This window comes from Momordica charantia (assembly GCF_013281855.1).
Source record: "Momordica charantia cultivar OHB3-1 chromosome 5 unlocalized genomic scaffold, Mcharantia_2.0 BLBB01000005.1, whole genome shotgun sequence".
Lineage (NCBI taxonomy): Eukaryota > Viridiplantae > Streptophyta > Magnoliopsida > Cucurbitales > Cucurbitaceae > Momordica > Momordica charantia.
In genome coordinates, this window is record NW_028275163.1 from 2,193,824 (window position 1) to 2,218,862 (window position 25,039).

The 25,039-nt window shown below is 32.7% G+C and overlaps 3 protein-coding genes across 4 annotated transcripts; 1 reads left to right on the top strand and 2 right to left on the bottom strand.

Moving 5' to 3' along the window:
* Positions 1-740: 740 nt before the first annotated feature.
* On the top strand, positions 741-3,826 carry LOC111016093 (4-hydroxy-tetrahydrodipicolinate synthase, chloroplastic). Its single transcript, XM_022291373.2, has 3 exons — positions 741-1,115; positions 1,896-1,991; positions 2,700-3,826. The coding sequence occupies exons 1-3, from the start codon at positions 1,030-1,032 to the stop codon at positions 3,625-3,627; spliced, it is 1,110 nt and encodes a 369-aa protein (XP_022147065.1). The 5' UTR covers positions 741-1,029; the 3' UTR covers positions 3,628-3,826.
* A 1,116-nt stretch (positions 3,827-4,942) lies between these two features.
* Positions 4,943-5,951, bottom strand: LOC111015992 (protein LITTLE ZIPPER 2). The gene is made up of 2 exons (XM_022291212.2): positions 5,560-5,951; positions 4,943-5,491 (listed from the first exon to the last, which is right to left on the bottom strand). Exons 1-2 carry the CDS (start codon positions 5,661-5,663, stop codon positions 5,281-5,283), a joined length of 315 nt encoding a protein of 104 aa, XP_022146904.1. The 5' UTR covers positions 5,664-5,951; the 3' UTR covers positions 4,943-5,280.
* Positions 5,952-16,928: 10,977 nt separating this feature from the next.
* On the bottom strand, positions 16,929-24,467 carry LOC111016086 (SMAD/FHA domain-containing protein). 2 transcript variants are annotated; one of them, XM_022291365.2, is made up of 13 exons: positions 24,025-24,467; positions 23,741-23,910; positions 23,545-23,648; positions 23,121-23,201; positions 22,815-22,918; positions 22,620-22,706; positions 20,668-20,870; positions 19,959-20,160; positions 19,127-19,177; positions 18,949-19,047; positions 18,795-18,854; positions 18,447-18,568; positions 16,929-18,311 (listed from the first exon to the last, which is right to left on the bottom strand). In XM_022291365.2, the coding sequence occupies exons 1-13, from the start codon at positions 24,253-24,255 to the stop codon at positions 17,144-17,146; spliced, it is 2,682 nt and encodes an 893-aa protein (XP_022147057.1). In that variant the 5' UTR covers positions 24,256-24,467; the 3' UTR covers positions 16,929-17,143. The 2 variants fall into 2 exon arrangements, with proteins under 2 accessions (XP_022147057.1, XP_022147056.1); XM_022291364.2 differs by having other exon boundaries at positions 18,447-18,571.
* Positions 24,468-25,039: the final 572 nt, after the last annotated feature.

The window sequence follows — 25,039 nt, forward strand, 5'->3', positions numbered from 1 at the left end:
TCCAACAACCTCTTGGTTCATCATGCTATTGCTCTAGGTTTATATACAACTACGTTATCTTAATTAAATGTACTTCAGATGCATGTGGTTTCAAATTAATACTGGATAAAAAGAAATTCGGTTATAATTTTCCTTATAACAGTCCACGACAAGGTGTTGTGACATAAAACATAAATCTTTATTGTCTCATTTGAAAGACTCATAATAAATAATAAATATTAAAAATGTAACCAACGCTCAAGTATAGAAGATCGAGATAAACATAGAATGTTGAGATTCAAACTCATGACCTTCATTTAAACGATGTATTATCATATTACCATTCATATATCACCCCGTTAAATATGATATCTCATAATTTTCAAAGAAAACAAAAATCACCACTTTACCGTTGATAAATTATTACGAAAAATAATTTTACCATCACCAAATCACCATTTCACGTCAATAATTGACCATCAACACCAACCTTAAAAATATAAATAAAAACAATAATATTTGCATCAATATTTAATTAAGCGACACTTTAAACAAATACAAAATATGCCCCCAAAAAAACACATTGGGCTTGATTTTTAAGCCCTCACACAATTAAACAATCATCGGGTGATTTCGGCCCATTAAAATTTCCCGTTTTGGGCTCAACTCGAGTGGTAGCCCAAATTTTTTCCAAAATCATAAGCCCATCCAGTTCCTCCGCCCAAACCCTAGCCCTAGCCATGATCAGCCATTTCGACTTAACTCCATTAAATCCTCCCTTCAAGGCCTTCTCTCTTCCATTGCTCCAATCAAGCATTTCTGCGTCCAAAGTCAACCACATGGTCTTCTCCGGCTGCTCCCTCCGACATTCTTTCACCGGAACTATCTCGACCACCGCCATGACCACCGCAGCAACCACAATCATTTCCGTCATCACTCTGTAAACTTCAGCGCTCTTCCACCTCTCTTCCTCTGCGGTTTTCCTTGCCGGCTTGGTTCGGGAAGAAACGGAATCATCAGTGAAATTTTTGTTCCCGGTTGGAGTTCCAGATGACCACTGTTAAAGGCTACGGCTCGTGCATGCGGGAGTATGCTCTCCAATTTCCACGCTCCAATTCTAACGATAGCTATAAGAGGTATACTCAACACTTTTGGTTTAATTATTAAACAATGGATTAAGTTATTTGGATTGACCTGAAATGAATTTGCATACGCCATATTTGCCGGCATGACATATTTTATTTGTTATAAATGGATAATTTATCCGTATTGATTGGATTTGGTGCTCATCACTAAGCTTTAAGATGACGTCGATAAAGTCACTTCATCGATGGTTGTATCGCAATCTGAGTTTCATAGTTTTTAAATATGTTATCAACTTATCCTGTTTTCTATTATATGGCCGTAATTTTTTATGCACCAGTACGAATAAAAATGCATATGTATAAGTAACTCCACGTTTTGGTACGAAACGGGAATGTAAAAGGAACTGACGTTGACCAAAGTCACTTCGACGATGATTGTAAGTTGCAACCAGTTATGGTCAACGGGCTTGTACTTTAAATATTTTACTTTTATTTCACATCTCCCTGCAATTTTGGCAACACACATAGTAGCAGTATATTTAATTCGATCGATGATTTTTCTGCTTGTTTTCTTTCTAGCATGGAAAGAAAATGAAAGGAAATAAATTAGAGTTATCTTGCCAATGATACTGCTGGTATATATATATATATATATATATAAACCGCTCTTGTTGAGTTTTAGATTTTCATTTTTTCTTGAGTTGTGAAATAGAATATCAAATTGCTTTATTGTGGATGAATGGTACAAGTGGAAATGGAGGGCTGGAAGATGAGAACACTACTTGTCAAAATATGTATTTAAATCAATGTTACTTCCTCTCTTACTGTCAGACAATGTACCAAGAGGAATGCCAGATGGAGGTCTCCACAGGCTGCCGTCATACCGAATTTACATCTTCCAATGCGCAGTTTCGAAGTGAAGAATAGGTGAGCTAAGTTAATTTCATGAATTCATTCTCTGCATCTCTCGTCCGATGCTAAATCGGGAAGACCCCCCTCCCCTAGTGAACAGTGTTAATGTCTGTAAATATTATTTTTAAATGTATTTACATGTGGGCTGATCACATTAGTTAGTGTTTGGCTCTGAGTGCTTTTAGCCTTTTATTATTTTTTTTTATAAGAAATCGAGCTTTCATTGAGAAACATGAAATAATATACAAGGGGTATACAAAGAACAAGCCCACATGGTTAGATATATGTTAGATGTAAGGTAGGCATTGGCCGTTCTTCATTCACTATCACTTTCTGAGGAAGACTTAAATGACCAACTTTACCTATGTATGATGACTGGTGTTCCTACAACTTCCTTTATTTATTTTGTTTTCCAATGGTTTTCTCTCGAAGCAGTTGGTTTGTTTTTCAAAGAAGGAAAAAGAAGAAAAAATAATTGAGAGATACTCTCCCAAGGGGATATGTATATGTGTGAATTCAACAGAATAAAATTAGGAATTCAACAACTGCTGTGAAATGTGACCAGCAATTTGACAATTCGATATTATTCCTCTGACTTATGTAATTAATAGAAATTGTTCCCATTAAAACAGAATGTGACTAAACAACTGTTTGAAGTTGAGAAATAATAAAGTTTCTGGGACATCATATACTTGGCTGATATTCTCTGGTACTTATTTGCAGGACATCGGCCGATGATATCAAGTCTCTTAGACTTGTAACTGCCATTAAAACACCTTATCTTCCCGATGGCAGATTTGATCTTGAAGCGTACGACGCCTTGGTGAATCTGCAGATTGAAAATGGAGCTGAAGGTGTGATTGTGGGTGGCACAACTGGTGAAGGTCAGTTGATGAGCTGGGACGAACATATAATGCTTATAGGTCATACTGTCAACTGTTTTGGTGGATCAATCAAGGTAATAGGTAACACTGGAAGCAACTCCACAAGAGAAGCAATTCACGCTTCTGAACAGGGATTTGCTGTTGGAATGCATGCTGCCCTTCATATAAATCCTTATTATGGAAAAACTTCCATCGAGGGAATGATCTCTCACTTCAATTGTGTGCTTTCTATGGGCCCGACTATTATATACAACGTACCACCACGAACTGGCCAAGATATTCCCCCGGTTGTCATTCAAACAGTTTCTCAAAGTGTCAATCTAGCAGGTGTGAAGGAATGTGTCGGAAATGATCGTGTTGAGCAGTATACTGTCCAAGGAATTTCAGTCTGGAGTGGAAACGACGATCAGTGCCACGATGCTAGGTGGAACCATGGAGCAACTGGAGTTATGTCTGTTGCTAGCAACTTGGTGCCTGGTTTAATGAGAGAGCTCATGTTTGGAGGGAAGAACTCTTCCCTAAACGCAAAACTGATTCCTTTGATGGACTGGCTGTTCTACGAACCTAACCCGATAGGCTTGAACACGGCTCTCGCTCAACTCGGGGTAGTGAGGCCCGTGTTTAGGCTACCATATGTACCTCTTCCAAAAGCAAAGAGGGAGGAGTTTGTGAATTTGGTGAAGCAAATCGGGCGGGAGAATTTCGTGGGCGAAAAAGATGTACAAGTTCTTGATGATGACGATTTCATTTTGGTTACTCGGTATTAGTATGAAGTCAGGTATTTTAGGTCTATACCTTGGCCTTGATCTTAACGTTTGTTGTTGTTAGGTTATGTGGGTGTTGAATTTGTAGTGAAAATATATGGAAATGCTATTTTGCACTTTATTTTATGGACGTGTATTTCAAGTCTTCAACTCGTTTCTTGGCGTCTAATGTGTTGCTAAATAAGGATGCCTGTTAGTTGAAGTGTCTGGTTCTGATTCTATTTATTGTGGCAATTTCCAAATTAAAAAAAAATATATATTATTTGAAAGTTTTTCCCCCTTACGTTACGTTCTTGTTTGTTGATTATTAACTTTTTTTTTTTTGGTCTTTTTTAAGTACGTGAAGAATCTATTAAAGTTTTTTGTTTCACTTTTTTTTTTAAATTCCTAAATTTTATTTCTGTTTCTGTTTCTGAAGGTTAATTAATTGCTGTCGACTTGCTAACTGTTTTTTAACCGTTTCTTATTATTTTTATTTTATGATAAAAATTTGTGTTAGGAAAGAGGTTTTATGATGTGATTTTTTAAACTCAAATCAGAAATTTGAGTCTTACGAACTTCGCGTAGTTTCAAGTAGTTTTAAGACTATTTTGTTTTAGTTCAATCCTTTAACCAATTGAGAATATATTTTAATCAATTGAGCTCGGATTGACTTTAACTTTGTTTCATTTAAGTTTGATTAAACTTCATAAATTATTTTAAAACTACTTTTTACCTAAGTGGTTAAGTCTATTAAAAATGTGTCACATGCCATGTAATACTAAAATAAAAAACTACATTGGACAAAATTAAAAGTAATTTTAAATTATAGGTCTAAATTTAAACTTTTAGAACAAACATGAAAGTAAACTCAAATTAGCAAATTAACCCTTTCTTAGTGAGCGAAAGATAGTAAAAGAATTTTAAGAAATTATTCAAGTTTAATAGGAATTAGCTTTATTTATTTTTAATTCTTTTATTTATTATTATTATTATTATTTTTTACAATAGGTAGAGATGGAGAGACTGAAAAGAGAGGTGCCAATTATCATTCTAACTAAGAATAATTGAACTAAAAGAACTCGTCCATTTTTATTTATTTATTTATTTTTGAAAAAGTAGTCAATTGTTATTATATAGAGGGAGAATAATTTTTTTGAATAGTAAAAGAATTAAAATGGTGAGAGAGAATTTGGCTTTCCACAAAGCAACGCTTTCTTGAACAAAGTTATATTCCCTTTTACAGCCGGAATCTTATTTCACCATTTTGAGTTTTGCTTCAACATCAAAAACCAACCACCTTCTTCAATGGAGTTTCATCACACAGAAGAAAGGTTCCTTCTTCTTCAATGGAGAATTTGGATCAATCAAATATGGGAGAACAAGAACAGAGTTCTATTACAATAACACTTTTCATGATATTTCTATTTCATAACATGACTTGACTATATTATTCTAAAAATCTATCCCAAGCCCTAATAACCGAACTCACCCTTATTCCCCTCCCCTCTAAACCAAACCCCTATTTTATTGTCAAGGTAACAGATTACAAACCAAGGAATCAGAGGAATATCAAAAAAGAAATTGCCAATTGATAGCAAGAAAGTTATCGAAGGTTTTGAGAGATCCTGATCTAGTCGTGATCCTTACAGATGATTCAATTGTCCGGCCAGGCGCTCAAATCGGAGGTTGCGGTTTTTGATTGGAGAAACTCTGGATTTGAGATAACAAAACCTGATTCTCTTTGTGAAGAAGAAAAGCTCTCTTTCTCAGCCGCTCGTTCTCCTCGATAATGCTCTGATTCTCCATGAACAGTTTCAAATTCTTGATCTCCATCTCCACCTCGACGCCGTCGTCCTCCGCCTCTTCCTTCACCAATCTCATCCTCCTGCACATCACCAAATCAGAAACAGAGCGGAGAATAGAAACGAACAAATCAATCAATCAATCAATCACCTAATAAGCCTGTGAACTCGAAGCGGATGCCGCCGGTGACGATGTCGGCAACCTAGAGACGAACGAGTGGACGAAACGAACAGCAATCGAGAGGAATCGCACATTTCCGGCTAGAATTTCAATTTGTAGAGCTCTGAGAGAGAGAATTGGTTGAAAATGGCGGAGAAGGGATTAAGAGTATAAATAGAAGAGGAAATGGAACAAAAAGAGGAGAGAGAGAGAGAGAGAGAGGAGAGAGAGAGGCTTTTGGAGCAATGATGACAATAGGAATCATGATGGCAAAGGCAGCAAGTAGATGACGAAGAATGCAGAATTAGAAGATGATCACACACACAGAAGAGAGAGAAAGAGAGAGAGAGAGAGCCTAAAACCTAAATTCGTAGGGGGAGGGATTATTAGGATTTAGGATACAATTAATCGCTTTAATAACATTTTATATGTATCATATTATAATAAAGATTAGGAAACATTTTTACCAATCTTGTTTAGTAAATATTATAATCAAGATTATGAAACAACCCAATGATTCTCGTCAATCCAACACAGCCTAACTACTCGTACGATTTAACTTGGATTGCATTAGTTTCAAATAAGTGAAAATCCTGATTTAAATTTAGATTGAATAATAACTTTTTAACTAGTTTTTTCACCGGATTAATAAAAATTGACTTATGAATCTTTATTTAATATTAAAAAATATGTATATTTAAGATATTAATGTTTATTATTTTTTTTGTTGTACAAATATTTTGAATGAACACCCTAATAAAAACAAGGTTTTTTTTTTAAGTTTAGTTGGGAGTTATGACTAATAAATTCCTATAACTTTACAAAATATTTAATAAGTAGTAGATTTTCTAGACTTTTCTACTTTATTATTATTATTATTTTTTTGGAAGAAAACACATTCATTAAACAGAATAGTAGTCCTTTTTAGCAGATTATCAAGCCAATTAGAGATACAAATTACGGTCCGATCTTTTTTTTTTCTTTTTGATATTCGTGAGTGCTCGGACTAGCTTACGCACACCTCACTAATTTCACAGGACACCTATCTAACCCTACAAATATTTGGTGTCAGGAAACAAACAGTCAAATCTCCATCTCTACTTATTTTCTTCTCAAAAATTACTCTAATACAATCCACAAGATCTCGGGAGGTGACTATAAATAGACATAATATTGAAAATTTAGTGTTTATTAGACAAAATTTGCAATTTAACCATTAGTTTTAAACAAATTGTTGAAAAGATAAACTTAAAATACATGACCTATCTTTCTGGTCATTTGCCTAATGAGTAAATTAAATATCTACGTAGCCAAATATTGAAGCCGCACCTAAACAAAATATGTACGAAAGTTTTGAAAGGAACATTTAAACCTAAAAATTACAGACTTAATTCTTGTACTCTAGCAGGTCCATATCTAATTAAACTCTAAACTATTAGAAATAAATGATCATTTATTTACATGTCCAAAACTTTAAATTCTATTTGTCAATTACTTCCGTAACATTTCATATCAATATAATTAGATGAAACTTATATGATAACGACGTAACTTCGTAGCGAATTGGATATAGAAGCATTTATTCCAAAAATGAAAAAATAGTTTTGGAAATAGTTGCTAAAGAAGGAGGAAGTTTCCTCTAGAGTGTTGTAAAGTTTGAAAAGGAAAAAAAATAAAAAAGAATTAAAATTGGCCATCATATATTTCACAATGATAGAGTTTAATAAGAGAGAAAAAGAAGCATATATGGTTAAAATTAAATACGTATAATAATAATAAGATAGAAATTAAATAGCCGTGTGGAACAATCAAACTTGGTGCAATGATGAAGTTAGAAAACTTTAGGTTGAAAGTTGAAATAATTAATAATGTTTGAATTTAAATTTTCAAAGTACCAAACACAGCTAAAAGCTTATAGCTCCTTTACCCTCCAGCATTCATATGGAAAACTACTTTTATTATTATTATTATTATTATTATTATTATTATTATTATTATTATTATTATTATTATTATTATTATTTTTGGGGGCTTTTTAAAATGATTTTTCATTTTTGCAACTCTCCATTTTGATTGTTTTTAGACTTCAGCAAACAACTCTGTTGGTTCTGTTGAGTACATCTTTTGGAAGTGCTTATTCAAGGCTATTCTTATTTTATTGTCAATTATTTATCTAACAATTTGATATATATTTGTAAATTTCTAGTTAGTTTTACGCATCTCAACTAATTAATAATTACGATGGTTTCATTATACGATATTTGATTGTTAAAAATTTCGTAAGAAATAGATAAGAGGTAGGGATGTTACTTTTCCCACCCTAAATTACATTCGTGTGTAGATATATTACATTTTATAATTTCGTGTATTATAATTTTTTTTTTGATTTTATGAGTTATGAGAGATGAAATTTAACTATATAAAAAAAACAGACCGATGAAGATTCTTCATGAAATTTAATAGTTCAAATATAGATTTACAATGAAAAAATAACTTTTAATTTAGAATTTCTAAAAAAAAAAGAAATATAAACGGAAAATAATTTTCTACAAGAACTCAATTCCCGCAAAATTTCGTAGGGAATAAATATTAAATGAGAGGCGGAAAGGTTATTCATGCCCCTATCTTGCTCCGTGAACATTCTAATAGGTGGTTTCCCACTAAGATTTGAACCTATTTTTTTCAAAATACCTTTACTTTTTTACATCACCACTGGGCCAAACAATAAACAAAAATTCATTCTCTTAATGTTATATTTTATTAAATATAATAGTTTGAAAATAATACTATTTTAGCTATGTTATGAGAATTAAATGATTATACATCAAGAAATTACAAATCTTGTCACATATATATATATATTATTCAAACTTATTCAAACTTACTCAAACATGGACCATATTTGGTTCATGAATTGTGTTGGATTGAAAAGTTTCCCATTAAAATTTTAACAATTGAAAGTAAAGTAAAAAGAAAAAAAAGTGTGAAAAATTAAAAGTACAATTATCAAAATTGGATTGAGTTATCTTCGATTTCCAAAAAAAAAAAAAAAAACCGAAATGGATGCAATATTTTTCTATTGGATTAAAGAAAAACAAATAGATTTGGTCAAAAAAGCTCATAATTGTTGTATAGATGTGTGAGAAAGAAGCAGATTAAGAGAGAAAGGATGTTTTGGGAAAAGCAGACACATTCTCTTTTTCCAATTTCTTCTCCTTTTTACACACTGAAAAAATAACTATTTTTTTTTCAAAACTCCGGCCTTATTTAATTTTATTTTATTTTATTAATGTCGGTTTTTAACTTTATAGTAGTTTCCTTACCATTCGCTTGCAGCCCCTGCTCAGAAGAGGCACGTGGGAGTTATGTCATGTCAAACCAGATCACGTGTGGCCATGTTAAATAATTATACACAAAATTTCATTTTCCTGATCTAGACTTTTAATTGGCTTCTTACATTTTATTTTATTTTTATGTGGTATCCAGATGTATTTCGAGTCGGGTGGAAAATTCGAATTCATAATCTCTTAAACTATGCTCGTATTGACATATCAAGATGTATTTATTCTATAAAGAAAACAGTAATTAAGTATTTTTCTAATTGTATTTTGGCCGACTTGAAATATATCCTCCCGACATTTTTTTTAGTACATGAAACATGTGAAGGCGAGAATCTAATTTATGATCTTTTGGTCGTAGATAGTCTTAACCAGTTGAGTTGTTAGGTTCTGTCATTGTGTCATACCATTTTTAATCAATACAGTAGATATGACACATGAGTACTAAACTAATTAATAAAGTGTTAGCATATACGCGTTAAATGCAAAATCAAAAAATTTAAGAATGTCGAAACTTTTCGAAGTCAAGGATCGCACTAGCCTAATCTTTTGGGGGAAATTTTCTGATACTGCCATATCCCCTTCACAATTTCATAGTATGATATTGCCCACTTTAAAAATAAAATTCTCAAAATGCCTAGTTTAAATGAAGATGTTTTATTAGTCAATATCGAACTTTGATTGCATCATCAACCATCTTTATCTCGGTCAAAGAATCATCCGTGAGACTTTAGTCCAACATCTAATAATATATATTAGACATAAAATAAAAAAAAATTTGGAGGTGTAACCAAAATTTTTCAGAGAATAAAAATATAAATCCACTAAATTTGTGATTAAACTCCTAAAATAGGAGTGTGAGTAGATTTTTTTAATTATAATTTTTTAGAGAACTCAGCCAGTTCTCTCAGTTGTAAACCGACCCCATTAGCCTAATCTTTATCCCTAATAATTAATTGATAAATTACCTTAATATGGACTATAAATGGAAGATGCTAAAATTGTATCAAAATAATAAAGGGGAGATGACTAGACACATCCATATAGATTATTTTTTAATCACAAATAATAGTTTATTTGAGAAAAAGGATAAGTGTATGTAGTCAATATAGTTAGGTCCTCTTTTTGTCTGTTTTCTTGGTGCAATTGAGTACAAAAAGCCATGCCTCATTAATTTACAAAATGAACCAACCATATAATATCATATACATACATATGTTGAGGGTGAAAACCAAACGGCAAACGTGGGAGTAGAGGGAGCGACGCTGGATCTGGTAGGGGAGGAAACAACAATGCAGGGGTTCGAACACAAGACCTCCGCTCTGATACCATGTTAAAGATGAATAAACCACCACTCAACCCAAAAAAAGCTTTTGTATTGGATAAATTTAATTCATTTATCAGTATCTCAACACCATGTGTGTACAGACGGTTGTGCGGCATACCCCGCTACAAAGCACCTGTAGTGGGTCAGGTGATAGGCGACAATGGCGATACCACGCGTCGGGAATGTCCCCTAACGGCCCACTAGAGCTCGTAGACAAATGGGTCCCACCACACCACGTGCTAGACATCCTCCCTAGTCGGCTCCATCTATTATAAAAAGAGACAAGCTACCACGACCATGAGGTAAGTAAAAAATCTATCATTCAATACTCAACTTGCTTTCCGTTTTCCTCCTCCCTTCCGATTTACTAACTTGATCATCGAAGGACATTAGGGAGAGTAGCATACTCGTTTCGAGGTCTGTGGTTGCAGGTAAAGTTGTTCATGACTCTCGATAGAAGGACTAACGAACCAATCGGATTCAAGGATCAACAACATATAAAATCTATATATTATATAGAATAGTGGCATAAGGCTCCATTTTTTGATATTTGGCTGGCTTCTTCTTCTTCATCATCATGATTCCATCACCACCACACAAATGAGTCTGTTTGTGTATGTGAAGTGATGAAATGATTATAAATTGACGGTGGTCACAATTTGTCTAAACTTGGCTCAGCCAACTCACATGGTCCCTCACTTCCCACATACCACCTACGCCTTCCAATTTCCAACTCAATTTTATCACTAATCTCCTTTTTTATTTTTTCTTTTTCCAAAAATATCACATTACAAAAGAAAAATAAAAAAGTTTAATATCGTTTTCGGCTCAGTCTCATAATGTTACGATAGTATGATATTGGCTACTTTAGAACTATATTATTCTCGGGGCTTTAATTAAGATTTCGTACTAGTAATCATGCTCTATTTTTCTTGTCTAGTTGATATATTTTTGTTTCTTCTAGCTGATGCATTCTCGATATTTTTTTGGGACTTATTCTATTCTAACTTGCGTACTTCGAATATTTAAATTTAATCTGTGTGCTTTCAATAAATCTTAAAAATAAACAATCGTGGGTGTTCATTGTCTAAATAGATAATTAAGAGAGAGTGAGTTCAAACTACATTATGGCTACCTACCTTAAAAATTAGTAATTCAGGAATATAAAAAAAAATATATCTTTAAAATAGTCTCCGTTATTAGTTGATTGAGAGTACTTAATTGAAAGAAGATTAAATTTGGACAATTAAAATAAAAATATATGAACTAAAATATAATGATTCTTAAATTACAATTAACAAGTCACCAAAATAATAATTTAACCCCCTCTTCTAAGAAGAATAACATTCTCTAGCTAATTGTCTATTGCATGAATATCTTTTCACTTTAATTAATTTATATTGGCCATAATAATTTTAAAGGAAAAAAGATGTTATTGCTTATTGGATTCATAAGTAACTTTTGAAAGTTATGTTCCATCTACCAATCAAATCAATGCCCAAACTTAATCTCTCTCTCTCTCTCTCTTCCTCTCTTAAAAAATATAATTTGGTGCAAATTATTATTTGATCCTAAAAGTATTATACCCATTTTCAGTTTTGTAACTAGCATTTTAAAATTTTCAATTTTGGTGTGAAATATTAAGGGAAAAAAAAAACTTATAGAAAATAATATCTTTTAAATGTCAAATTACTATTTTAATATTTAGTTTTAAAGATTTTATTGATTTAGTATTTGTTAGAAATTTTTTGAATCACCATTAATAATTAAATTAAAATCAATGGCATAAATAAAGGTTATTGCAAAAATTTGAAAATGAACAGATTAATGTTATATGTCAGGTTGAACCGCAATTAATTGTTTAAACTTTTATATAAATAAAAAACATATATTTTTTCAAATATGTATATAATAAAAATTCCTTTATATATTGCAAAAGGGCAAAATAATAATAATAATAATAATAAATATATTGAAACATGACAAATTGTAATAGAGTACAAGCATTGAGGCATATCATATGATCTTTGATTCTTGAGATGAGAGGACAAATTTACAAAGCAGTGAATTTTCATTTTTTTTCCTAAATAATAAAATTCCAAAGAAATCACTAGACAATAAATGGGATCCACAAGATTTGAATTTTTTTAATCGAAATGTAAAGTATATTTGAAAAATTTTATCAAAATAAATTTTGGTTAATAAAAGGGTTTTTGGGATTTTTTTTTTTAATTATTGAAGAGTTTTTCAAAACAAGTTTTTTAAAGTCACTCAAAACATGTTTTTTTTTAATAATTGTTTTAAAACTTAAAAGTTTACTCTAAACATCTCATAATTTTTAATATTTAATTTAAATTAGAACTTATTTTCTGAAAATAGCTAGAGGAGAAAAAAAAGGATTAAATAGACTCTCATCTTGTCTAAAAAGAATTCATTTGATGTAATTACTTGTTTTTTTTCCTAATACATAATCACCTGCATGCATTTGTGATTTACAAATTTACGTTTCTATAAATTTGTTTGAATTTAAATAAATTTAATTTACCAACCTTAGCATAATTCAACGTATACCTTCCGACCAAAAGGTTAGAAGTTCGAATCCCGAACTTAACGAGAGAAGCTAAATTGCTTTTATGTGTTTTGATAAAAACTATTTGGGTTAATTAAATCAATTATAATTTTTTTTATAAAGAATATCTATTTTGTTGATTATAATATAATTAGATAGGTTTGTTTTCTTTTTCAATCTACCTCATTAATAACTCTTATTAATTCAAGCATAGTTTAAAAGGTAACACTTATTATTATTTCTAATTCTGACCTCTCAATCTCCTCAATTTGTTGAATTTAAGAGAATATAAAAACTCTTTTTTTTCCATCATATAAAAACATAACATTAAGTCACCATTCTTAATTCCATAAGGTGAAAATAGGTGAATAAACCTTAAAGATACAAAATTTACACTTATTTCCCCTAAACAATTGTAATTTGTAAGATAGATAAATCAATCTGATTCAAATATTACGGATACATTTGACCAGGTTTAGTTTCATTACTTAACTATGTCCCTCCCATGGCCCAAGTAATCAAATATTAGTACCTCGTTTATGTAAATTATATTCAATTCCTCTACCATTGCCCAAAAGAAAAAATTATTGATTAGAACCTGCACGTCCAAAGAATCTTATGATAACTTCAATAATCCAAAAACTATCATTATAATCAAGAAGTAAAATTCTAACTCAACATGAGTTATCGATAAGGTACTTGATCATGTGCAAAATCTAAAGATTGACTCATTCATCCACACATCTCGAGATGAAGAAGTTACATTGCCCACGAACTTGCAAAAGAAGTCACGGAAAACTGGTCGGGAGAAAGTTTGTTCATTTGATTCTTCGCTTTGCCTTATAATAGTAAAGAGTTTTTTTTTTTTTGGGGTCCATTTATGTTTGAAAAGATGGGCAAAATTAAAATGAAAAAGTTAACAAGAAATGGGATAAATTTGGATTAAATTAGGGTTAATATTAAGCAAAGTAAGAAGAAAATGGTGTACTTTTTGATGTACCTCTCAGCATCAAAGAGTGTGGGCCACCTCATCACCATCCTTTTTTACAAATTCAAACTAGAAATCCATGTTTCCTTGTGCCACTCAAATTCAATTATCCATTGCAATTGATTGCCCATAAGATTGCTAAAATTCCCTTTTTTTTTAGTAAAATATTATTATTATTATTATTTTTCTTCTTCTTCTTCATCATCATCTCATCTATTTTCATCATTGCACTTCTTCTTATGCAATTTACAATAATATCACCCATCAACTTTTTTGCAAAACCATAATGAATGTATCAACAATGGAAGTCCGTGAACCTCTCTCTCTTTTTTCTTTTTTCTCTTTTTTTTTTCTAAATATGTATGTATTGTGAAATTATCAAAATATCCCCTCCTCTTCTTTTGTATATATTGTTTAATGTCATATATAATTGATGTATTAATCATGGAAGTATTTGAGAAGGGGAGAAAACCCTTTTCTTATCAATATTGTAAAATTATCAAAATATCCTTCTCGTCTTTTACAATTTTAGTATTTTTTTATTTGAATTATCTTGTTTTAAAGTTTAACTCGGAAAAACTTACTCAATATAAGTACTTTTCGAGTGAAGTTGTAGCCTTAGTAAAAAATATTGAACAATACTTGGATGCTTATGATTCAGTACCTATTCGCTATCAATAAAAATTTGAGAACTCTTTATTTTTTTAAAAACTAAAAAATATAATATATATAAATTTTTATTGATAGCGAATAGGTACTGAATCATAAGCATATATATATATAAATATTTAATAGTAATCTCATTGAATTATATTAAGCATCATCTTTTTGAAAATTTTATTTACTATTTTATAGTACAAAAACAAGTGGGGAGGTTCAAACTCGTGACATTTTGATTAGATTCATGTCTTAACCAGTTAAACTAGCTCAGGTTAACATTTATTTACAAAAAGTTAATCTAACTTAAATTTTATTTAAAAAATGAAAATCAAAAATAAAAATATTTACAATATAACAGCAATCAAATCTCTGTTAAAACTTTTTTACAGTATTTAAAGGAAATCTTAAAGCTATTAGTTTCTATATTTTTTTTATTAAATACAACATAATACTTTAATCGAAAGGATTAAAACATTCGATTGTAAAGTTCAAAAATCATAACAAATAAAAGTTAAAATTAAATAATTAAATCATAATACACTAAAAAGGTAAGTTTTTAATTAAAAAAAGGATAAAAGGGTCATTAATTAACATGTATACATGTATCAATCACGTGCACCACACCCTCTCCATTCTTAGGAACGAAAATAAAAAAGATTTTCTAATTTTTTACTTGACTATAAATCAATTGTTAATCGTATATTCAACTAAGGCGTATTGTTGTAAAAAATAAATTTGAGTATATATATATATAATATTTTTTAGGAATTTAATGGGTACCCTAACCCCTACCTATCTATAGCATGAAAAATTAAACTTTTGAATATTGAAAATAATGATTCCACCTCAAATAATGATTATAAAAAGGAAAAAATAAAAGAAATATTTGAAATAAATAAAAACCTTTAATAATTTAGAGTGAAAATTTAAAGCATAATTTATTACGTATGCTTTGTTCCTGAACCATGATTGGATGATACGTATTAAATCGCTTTAAACTTTTTTTTTAGATAAAAATGGCTTTAAACTTAATCTTTTTTTTGATGTGTAATTTTAATATTATTTTTTAATCTTTAAACAATAGCCTTATTGAAATTCTGATATTTTTAAATTTCAAGTGATAATAATGTGAAGGATATAAATGTAAAGCTACCACTTTTATAATTTCATATTAATATTAATTCAAGAAAAAAAAAATATATATATATATATAAACGTAAACCTATAAGTGGTATTTTGATAATAAAATAATACATAAGGGCATTTATGGAAAAAATGTCCCTATTTAATGCCCTTTTTGGCAAAAGGATTGGGCCGTCCGTTCACTTTAGTCCACTCGATCAGATCCGAAAGTCCGAAACTCAATTCCATTATTTTTTACGACATCCGTGGCTTCTACTTGGTTTTGTGGATTTTCATTTTTAAAAATTCTTCCATTTTAAAAAAAAAATAATTTCAAAATTCTTAAAATATTATTGCATTACTTTGTTCTTAAAAATAAAAGCTTAGGAATCGAAACTAAATTGGAACCTAATAAATACACCAATACTGCCTTTTCTTTTTCTTTTTTTTTTCTAAAACATTTTTGTGGAATGGACTTCTTTTTTCCTTCCAAATATTACAAGAAAAAAGTTGGATCTCAATGTCTGAGATTGCACAATTGGATCAAAGAGATCCAATCCTAAAAATGTAGTAGGAGCAGTGAGAAAGACAACAACAAAACAAACCAAGAACAAACAACGCAAGAACACAAATTAGAGCTAGAAAATAAAAGCAACTCAGTCATAAAAATAAATCTCAAACTGACCCATCAAAGCTTGGTCTCTAGAATGAACACTATTGCATTAAGAATATAAACGTCATTTGGAACCAGATGTAAAATAATCGAAGTCGAACGATAGACACCGCCATAAATTTTAGAGTTAACATTGTTTTCAAAGTATTGATAATTTTTACCTTCGTGCTTTTATATTTTGAGAGACTGACATTATATTTAAATAAATATCATAACTAAAACATGTACATAAATAAACAGAACAAAATTTTGTCGGTAAGATTCGGAGATTTCCTTTCTCTAATTATTATTTGCAACAAATTTTCTTAAAACGTAAAATTTTCAAGAGAGTGGGAGGCCATAATAATTTCAAGATCCACTTGGGTGAGTGAAGTCAAAATCTGTGACTTTAGAGGAACCAAATCCAAGAGATAAGTTGCCAGCTCCCATTGTTCTTTGGGTATTATGCTTGGCCAAATAAATTTCAATGGAGCAATGATTGAATTGTTTCGTCTGAGGCTCCACTCCAATCAAAATACGAAGAATTTTCAAAGGGGAAGTAAGAGATGTTTAAAAATGACGATAAAGATATTAAAATCTTACCGATTTTGTCTCGTGAGATTGATCGAAATAGGTATAAGCTGAGTTAGATATTTACGAACAGGTTACCGCATTATGTCGCAGAAGCTATTGCGTTAAACAACTTCAGGAACATGGTGCCTACTAGAATTTCCAACTTTCATAATCTTCAATATCATGTACATTAAACAACACTAAACATTCACTCTGCTAACAATTTCATTCCAGAATAGCAGTGAAAAAATAAAATAAAGCTCGGCAGATTAAATTAATATGCCTGGAGAAGACATGAGAAGATCAAAGAATGCTTTAATATTTACAGCTCTAGCTTCTACCAAATTTATCCTAGAGAATCTTCTTGTGTGGCTTCATCATCTTGATCCATTGGATCATCTAGTTCTGGATCCACGAGGTCGACTCCTTGAGTTTCTGAATCTGAGACTCGCCCTTCTTTTGCTTCCTTTTCGTTATTATTGATTGCATCGTCATCGTTGTCCGTGCAATTTTCGGTATCTGAGCTAGACGCTGACTCCTCTCCTCCCCTCTCACAACCATCCTCTCTAGAGCCAAAAAAGTGTTTGGATTCGGGAGCGACGATTTGGATCATCTCACTTAATGCTTGATGCTCAAAGTTCCGTCTTGTTGCAGCGGCAGTGGAGGGAGCACTTTGACTCCCTGCCACCGGGCTGTTGGAGTCTTGAAGAGCTCTACCACCTTCTTCCTCATTGCCTCGGCTTCTTGGAGACTCGTTTTCGCCGTGAACTGATGGAGCAGTACTGCAAGCCCAGCTACCAGCAACTTCAGACGCTAAAAGGTCTGCGGTTCTGACAGTTCCACCTGCTTCGGTATCTTCCCTCGCATCGACATCGACAGCATCACATATTTGATTTGTCTGAGAATGACAACAGGCTTCCTGATGAATCATTTTACCCTGCTCATTTGTTTCTCCTGCGCGACCTTCATCATCGAGACACATTGTCTCCCCTGCTAAGGCAATGCCCTTGTTCGAATCCGTGTTTCGCTCGCCATCAACTCCAGGGCTTTCGGTTTCAAGAACTCGTTCGGTCCCAACTGCATCTCCTTCCAAAACAGGAGCCGTGCCAACGCCATCGATGTCTGAACCAAAACCACCCTTAACGCCAGCATCAGCACTTGTAAACTCTACCTCTTGAGTATTTTCACAATCTTGACTTCTAATATTACCGTCATTCTTTTCAGTGCTGGCTTCTTCGGTAGATGTCTCGGCTTGGATTGGATCAAACCTCTGAGCTGACATGGCCGAACTAGTTTTGGCAGATTTGTTACAATAGTTCTCCTGTACTCTTTCTCCAAGTAGAATCCCATTTGCAGCCTCAAGGGATACATTGAGGTCAAAATCAAAAGAAGTGTTTTCATAATTCTCTTCATCTTCAAGAGTCCTCTGCATTGCTTTCAACTGTTCCTGCTGCTTGGCAAACAAAGCAGAAATTTCTTCGGTGGTCGAATAAAATGCTCGTAGCTGCGTTTCCCTGCATTGTGCATCGTATATGAAACTGAAATACTAAAGAGTCGACAATAGCAATAGAACATTCAGAATTATTTGGACGATGCTACGATTTAAACCGAAGCAGCAAATACATTATATGTTGCCAGAAAAAACTCACCGAAGCATAATTCTCTCTCTAGCACCTTTCAACCTCCTCCTCTCAAAATCAAGATCCCTTATTGCAGCATTTATTTCAAGTTCCAAAGATGATACCTTAGCCCAAGCCTCTTCTCTTGCTCCCTGCTACCGACAGTAAAAAAACCTCAGATTAAGAATGCGACAACTGCAAAGAGCTATCGATTCCGGGTTATCCGGAAAAAAAAATGTGACAAGTGCAAACTATTTGCAAAAGTTTGTCGAATAGGCAATTAAGCCAATTTTTTCTAGGAACAATATATAACAAAGGAACAAGGAATGAAGTATCCTAAACGAAATCGAGACTGTCAAGAACACAAATTAAGACTACCTTTACACTCTCAAGCTCTTTCTGCAGTTCTTTTACTCCACCTTCAAGCTCTTCAACTTTCTGTTCCAATTTCAACAAGGCATTAGCTTTGGCATCTCCTAGCAATTTTATTTACAGTATATCAGATAACATAATCAAAATGTGAAATCATTACTTTTCTTTCATTCGCACAAGATAGCTGCTGTTCACCGAGTTGCGATTCTAGCTGGCGAACTTTGTTGTCTGATGTAACTAACTTTTGTCTTGTCTCCTCCTGCAATTGATATGGCACATAAGTTACTAACTTATAGATGTTGGAATCTTAAATAGAGAAATTTCTCAAATGTTCGTACCAACTTGGACCTCAGTGTTTCCACCAGCAAACAACGTTCTTTCTCGGATTCCTGGTTGATAATAAAATGAATAAAAATTTCCAAGGAATTACAAAAATGCGCAAAGGGAGAACAATTACAGAACTCTTTAGAAGAAAAACTACAAAGAGAAGTCCCAAAAGCAATAGAATTCCAAACATTCTCCTCGACATCCTATGCTCCTTTTTTGAAATATTCTCCTATTTCTTTCAAGCAGTATATTCCAATGGCATTTTCAGTTCGTCTAGGATATCTAGGGTCGCCTTTTTTTTAGCTCTTTGGGGTGCCTTGGGTTTGTAACAGAGATTGCCGGGCTCTGATGGAAGGGAAAATTTTTGTGGCAGGCTTGCTTCTTGGCTATTCCGTGGGGGGTTTGAAGGGAGAGAAATAATAGAATCTTTAGGGGGTGGAGAAATCTAGGAAGTATGTTTAGAAGCTTACTAGATTCAAATACTTCACTATGGGGTTTGGTTTCGAAGTTTTTTTTGTGATTATCTATCAGAAGTTATCTTTATGAATTGTAGCCCCTTTCTTTAGGGGGGCCTCCTGATGTAGGACCAAGTCCTTTTGTATGCCCTTGTACATTCATATTTTTTTCAATTTTCAAAATGAAAAGTTCGGTTTCCCACAAATTAAAAAAAGGATTAGAGGAATACCAAAACCATTATATTGAACCATTAAAAGTATGCATAGGAGAGAGCCACTACACCTGAAGATCAGACGAATTTGTAAGAGATACTTTATAATTTTTCCTTAATCAAACCAACACCGCACCACCAGAAAAAAAAAAAAAGGAACAATTATTCAACTATACCTGAAGTTTATTGATTACTTCTTGTTGTTCTCTTTCCCGCATTGAGGCAGCATCAGAAAGGCGTTTTACTTCATCTTGAGCCTCTGCATGAGCTTTCTGTACAGCTGCCTTCAGATCTGCAGCAGCCTTCTCTCGCTCTTCTCGTCTCTGATCACGTTCTTCATCAATTTGGCCTTTCAGTTTGCTTAAAGATGCCTTCTGGCTAAAAGAAAATAAAAGGAACATAACTATGTTTTCTCATATTATGCAACACAACCAGAACATTTTGAACACATTGAAACTAACTAAATCTGGAAAGTTGGCTATTGATAGGTGATTAGGAAGTGACTTTTTGATGCTGATTACTAGTTAAATTTTGATACCTTATACAGTCTCAAGTAAATTCATCTTCTTTCGAGAAAAATTGCTCTGTTTCCTATATCTATGCAAAAGTATATATCGGCACGTCTCAGTATATGGGCGTATCATCCCACAAAATTATTGGATCCTGATAAAATCTATACATATACTTCAGTAAGATGGACGTTTTTTTTTTTTTTTTTTGAAGAATCAGTAAGATGGACTTAACTGCATAAATGATGTAAAATTAGAAATTAAAGTGATAATATACAATAACAATAATTTTGGGTTCAACTTAAACACCAAACTACTCAATTCAGGAGCAAATCAAATTTCAAAACTATTCAATTCAGAGAGATAAAAATGGTACCTATTTATTACTTCATTTGCTTCCTTGCATGACTGTGCAGTAGCACTTAGTCTTTCTTGAAGATCTTCTATAGAATGTTTTTGCTCTGAAGCTAATCTAGCAGCCTCCCCAAGTTCCCTCTGGTCACGGTCAGTCGACTGCTGATACTTGGCAATTTCATCATCATACAATTTTGATACAGATTCTCGAACCTTTTTGACCTCCTACAAGAACCAATACTAGTTGATTATTCAAATGGTATTTTATAACCTATTTACAAAACAATATAGGTATGTGGACGGAAACAGAACAGGAAGGAAAAAAAATAAAAGAAGATTCCGTTAATGACAAAAGGTTACAAACGCTGTAATTGGACGTGAAGAAAGTCTAGAAATAACTATTTTCTGAGGCATTGAAGTCTTCTTCTAAGGCTTGTTTTCTTCTTGATTTGGTCTACCCATGCTAGAAATTGAAACTATCGACGTCGACTTTCATTGCACTCTTGCAGCCCGACATAATCTTGCCCACTAATTCTCAAGGTGATAGATCGCAAATACTTGTATTCTTCCTACTAGTTTTTCTAGTGGAAATTAACATTAGATGCACATTCATATCCTCAAAAAGGAGGAAGAATTACAAGCACATTCACAAGTTTATCAAGAGGAAATCTCGCTGCACGGTTGCAGGCTGACACAATCCTGTCCCACTGATTCTCAAGATCACTGACACGGGAATACTTGTATTCTTCCTACTAGTTTTTCTAGTGGGAGTTGGCACTAGACACGTGTACATCTTCTCTAGCAGGGTGGCACGATCTTGTGAATAAGAAGGCTCCATTAACTCCTAGAAGAAGTTTGTTCATTTCTTATTAAGATTATACTCAAGCTCCACTAAGTAGCCAAAGCTAAATTTCCTTCAAATTTCAGGGTACCAAAAAAAGTTAAAAGTTTTTTTTGGACTCTCTTCTATAGGGGCACAAACACAGCTGAAAAAGTTCAAAGGAAACTACCTCAGTGGACCCTCTCTCCCTCAGTGTGTGGAATGTGTCTCAAGAACACAGAAACGGTGGATCATCTCTTTTTACATTGTCCCTTTGCTGCAAAAGCTTGGAACTACCTGACATTTTATCTAGACCTGACCCTCTGCTTACCAAGGAAAATAGATGATTTTATAGAAGAAGGCTTTGGAGGATCCTTGTTAAAAGGAAAATCTTTCATCCTGAGGAGTTGTGGCGCGAGAGCTCTTCTTTGGCTGCTTTAGAAGGAACGGAACAACAGAATTTTTGCAGAGAAACAGAAGCTCCGTTGAAGATTTTTGTGTGAATATTAGGCATACAGCTTCTTGGTGGGCTTCTATCCACAAGAAGGCTTTTTGTAACTACGGTTTTCTTTTGACTTTTCAGAGTTGGAATTCCTTGATTGTATAGTTTCTTAGCTTCTTGAGGGAGGGTCTTCTCGACCCTTTGACCCTAGGTTGTATGCCTCTTTTCGGTCTCCTTTTTTCTTTTGGAATGAATCTTTGTTTATTATCAAAAAAAAAAAAAAATTTCCTTCAAATTGGTCTCTACCTATTATATTAAGATAAAAGAACCTGTTTACACTGTCTTCCAAGATTTGGTATGATTGTAGAATGTGGCAAAGCCCCTTGCACCAAAAGCTACACTCATCATGTCCAATAGCCACCTCCTCGTGGAAAGGTGTAATGGTAGAAAAGTCTACATTAAGTACGTGCTATAGTATACTAATGCGCAAATTTATAGAGGGATCTGTAGTAAGTCCAAAAAGTTCTCCTTCAATTGTATTGTATTGTATCAACTATCTTTATTTTTTTAAGCAAATAGAGAGTAATGAAATTACAAAAGGCTAAAGGGGGTTACTAGCCCTCACAATTGTATAAACTATCAATTGCATGCATTCAAATATGTTAGTCATACTAGGAGAAAATCGAGAGATAAATGACATAAGTCTAAATACAAGTTCATGATGCTCCTTGGATGCACGATTCTCTTTATGCAATGCATCAATCGTAAGCACTTGATCTTCCAACTGCCTCCTAAGCTCCTACGTATAGAAACATAGATAAAAAACAATTACTAGATTTGACATAATTTAGGATCACTAAAGCTGAAAATCAATATCATGATAAAATATCCTCAAGGGCAACAATACCTTATTTGAACGTTGAAGACTTCGAAAATCATCAAGAGATATTGGACCATCAGGAGCACCAATGCCAAGACCTCTTAACCTTTTGTTTTCAGAAACAACATTCTCTGTATAACATAGAAGCAACAACATGCAAATATTATATTAGTCACATCAAAATTGACATTCAAACTTGTCAAGAGACTAGATCAGGAAGCACACTACAAGCATATTACATTTCAAGCTTCCTACACTTTTTCTACCCACAAAATAATAATAATAATATGTAAAATTAGAAAATACGTACTTTCCACTTTGCTATATTGTTACCTGCTTTTCGTTTTGCAGGTCCACCATCTGATGATGAAGTAAATGCAACCACTTCTCTATAAACAAATGCAAATGCAACTTCTGAAATCGTGTTACAGGGAGAAGGGGAAAAAAGTGGTCAGTGACTATTGAATGATTAATACTAACCATTTTCAAATATAATTTTCTACACAAATTTTGAATGTGATAAAATCACCACATCTTGTATTTTCTACATTCTTCTTCCTAGCTAGTTGTTTTACATCTTTTTTCACTTCCTTCGGTGCTTGTATCTTTGAACGTTTTCTTCCTTTTCATATCATCAGTGAAAAGTTTGTTTCTTGTTAGAAAAAAAATAAAAATAAAAAATAATTGGGGTGGGGTAGCTATGCCAACTAAAGGAGGAATAACCACGGTAGAAACAAATGAAAGTTTAAAGTAATACCGTGCTGTGGAGCTGCAGCAAGCGATATGATGTCCCCATGGCAGATTTTAGCCTCCTGACTATTCTTCTTCAACCTCTCCCAGTTTAAATACGTTCCATTTGTGCTGCACATAACACAATAAAGTCACCTAAGAAGCACAACAGTATAATTGCACATAAATACATGGAAAACCATAGAAATTTTGCAATAAATAACCTTGTATCTTTCAGAAAAACTGATGGACAACAAGCATCTTTAGTGGAAATCCTCTTCCTATAAATTCTGCAATGGTTGGCACTGATCGAATTAGATTCAATCTGGTACCGACTATCTGCTACCACTCGGCCAAGCAAATGTTCATCTTCAGTTAAAAGAATATTCATACCCTGTTTCGAAAACAAATTTCCATTAGTCGAAGATCATACAGTCTACCAAAAAATAACATCACTATGGAGAGTTGAAAAATCGGATTTCTTTTCCAGTAGAGGATGGACAGAAACCTGTTGGCGTTTACGGGCATTGTCGGAAATCGCAGTGAGAACACCCCATACATTAGAACCATAGTTCTGCAGAGGTTGGGAAGCGATCTTGGAGGCGACGGAGAGGATGAACTCCCTCGGAGTTGGAGGTGGTGGTAAGTGGGAGAAGCTTGATTGCGAGCCATTGCCATCCTTGGGCAATGCATTGGATTTGCGAGATTGGGAGTTCTCGGGGTGATCATCTGCATCCATTTTTCTGAAAGATTTTGATCGAGAAGGAGAAATTTGGCGGGGATTTTGAAACTCTTATTACAAGCGGCGCCGAAGACAATGTAGAGTGGCAGACACGCTTTGATTGAGAGAAAAATTTGGCGGGGATTTTGAAACCCTAGTGGATTACAGCGGCGCCGATGAGAAGATAGAGTGCCAGTCACGCTTTAGCTCACTGACTCTTACAGCGAATTTTTTTTTATTACAATAATAATTCTTTTATAATATTTCAAGCACAGTTCGTCAAAATATTTATCGCCCCTCCCTTGGAAGAAATAATGGAAAAATAAAATAATAAAAACACACCATTTAAACTGTGCTCACATATTATATAATTTTTAAGAGCGGCTGGAGAATTCGATTTTCAGATTCATTGACTGAAATCGGTTTTAATGAATATTTATCTGGCATATTTACTTTCAATTTTCTTTTTTATATGATCCAAACATTGGAAATTTTGAAAATAATATTTATATTTTCAGTGCTTCTAAATTCTATATTAAAAGATACAAATTTTGATAAATATATTATTTCATGTTATAAATTCATTTTCATTTTTTCAAAACAGTAAAACATAATATACTATGAATTATATAATATTATAAAGTAATAATTATACAAATTTTACCGCAAATATGTTAATAAATAAATTAGTAATATTTTATATTCAACTAAATATATTTAGTTGGCTACTAATTTTTTAATATATTATTAAACAAACAAATTTTAAATTGAGATTTAATTTTAAAATATTCTACAAAACACG

Coding starts and splice junctions, on each gene's coding strand:
- LOC111015992 (XM_022291212.2), bottom strand. CDS start 5,663: ATGTGCGATTCCTCTCGATTGCTGTTCGTTTCGTCCACTCGTTCGTCT. Junction 5,492..5,559: donor CGAGTTCACAGGCTTATTAG/GTGATTGATTGA, acceptor GGTGATGTGCAG/GAGGATGAGATTGGTGAAGG.
- LOC111016086 (XM_022291364.2), bottom strand. CDS start 24,255: ATGGATGCAGATGATCACCCCGAGAACTCCCAATCTCGCAAATCCAAT. Junction 20,161..20,667: donor GCAAATGAAGTAATAAATAG/GTACCATTTTTA, acceptor ATTTTCTTTTAG/CCAGAAGGCATCTTTAAGCA. Junction 18,572..18,794: donor AAGAGCTTGAGAGTGTAAAG/GTAGTCTTAATT, acceptor TACTGTCGGTAG/CAGGGAGCAAGAGAAGAGGC.
- LOC111016093 (XM_022291373.2), top strand. CDS start 1,030: ATGACCACTGTTAAAGGCTACGGCTCGTGCATGCGGGAGTATGCTCTC. Junction 1,116..1,895: donor TCTAACGATAGCTATAAGAG/GTATACTCAACA, acceptor TCTTACTGTCAG/ACAATGTACCAAGAGGAATG. Junction 1,992..2,699: donor AGTTTCGAAGTGAAGAATAG/GTGAGCTAAGTT, acceptor ACTTATTTGCAG/GACATCGGCCGATGATATCA.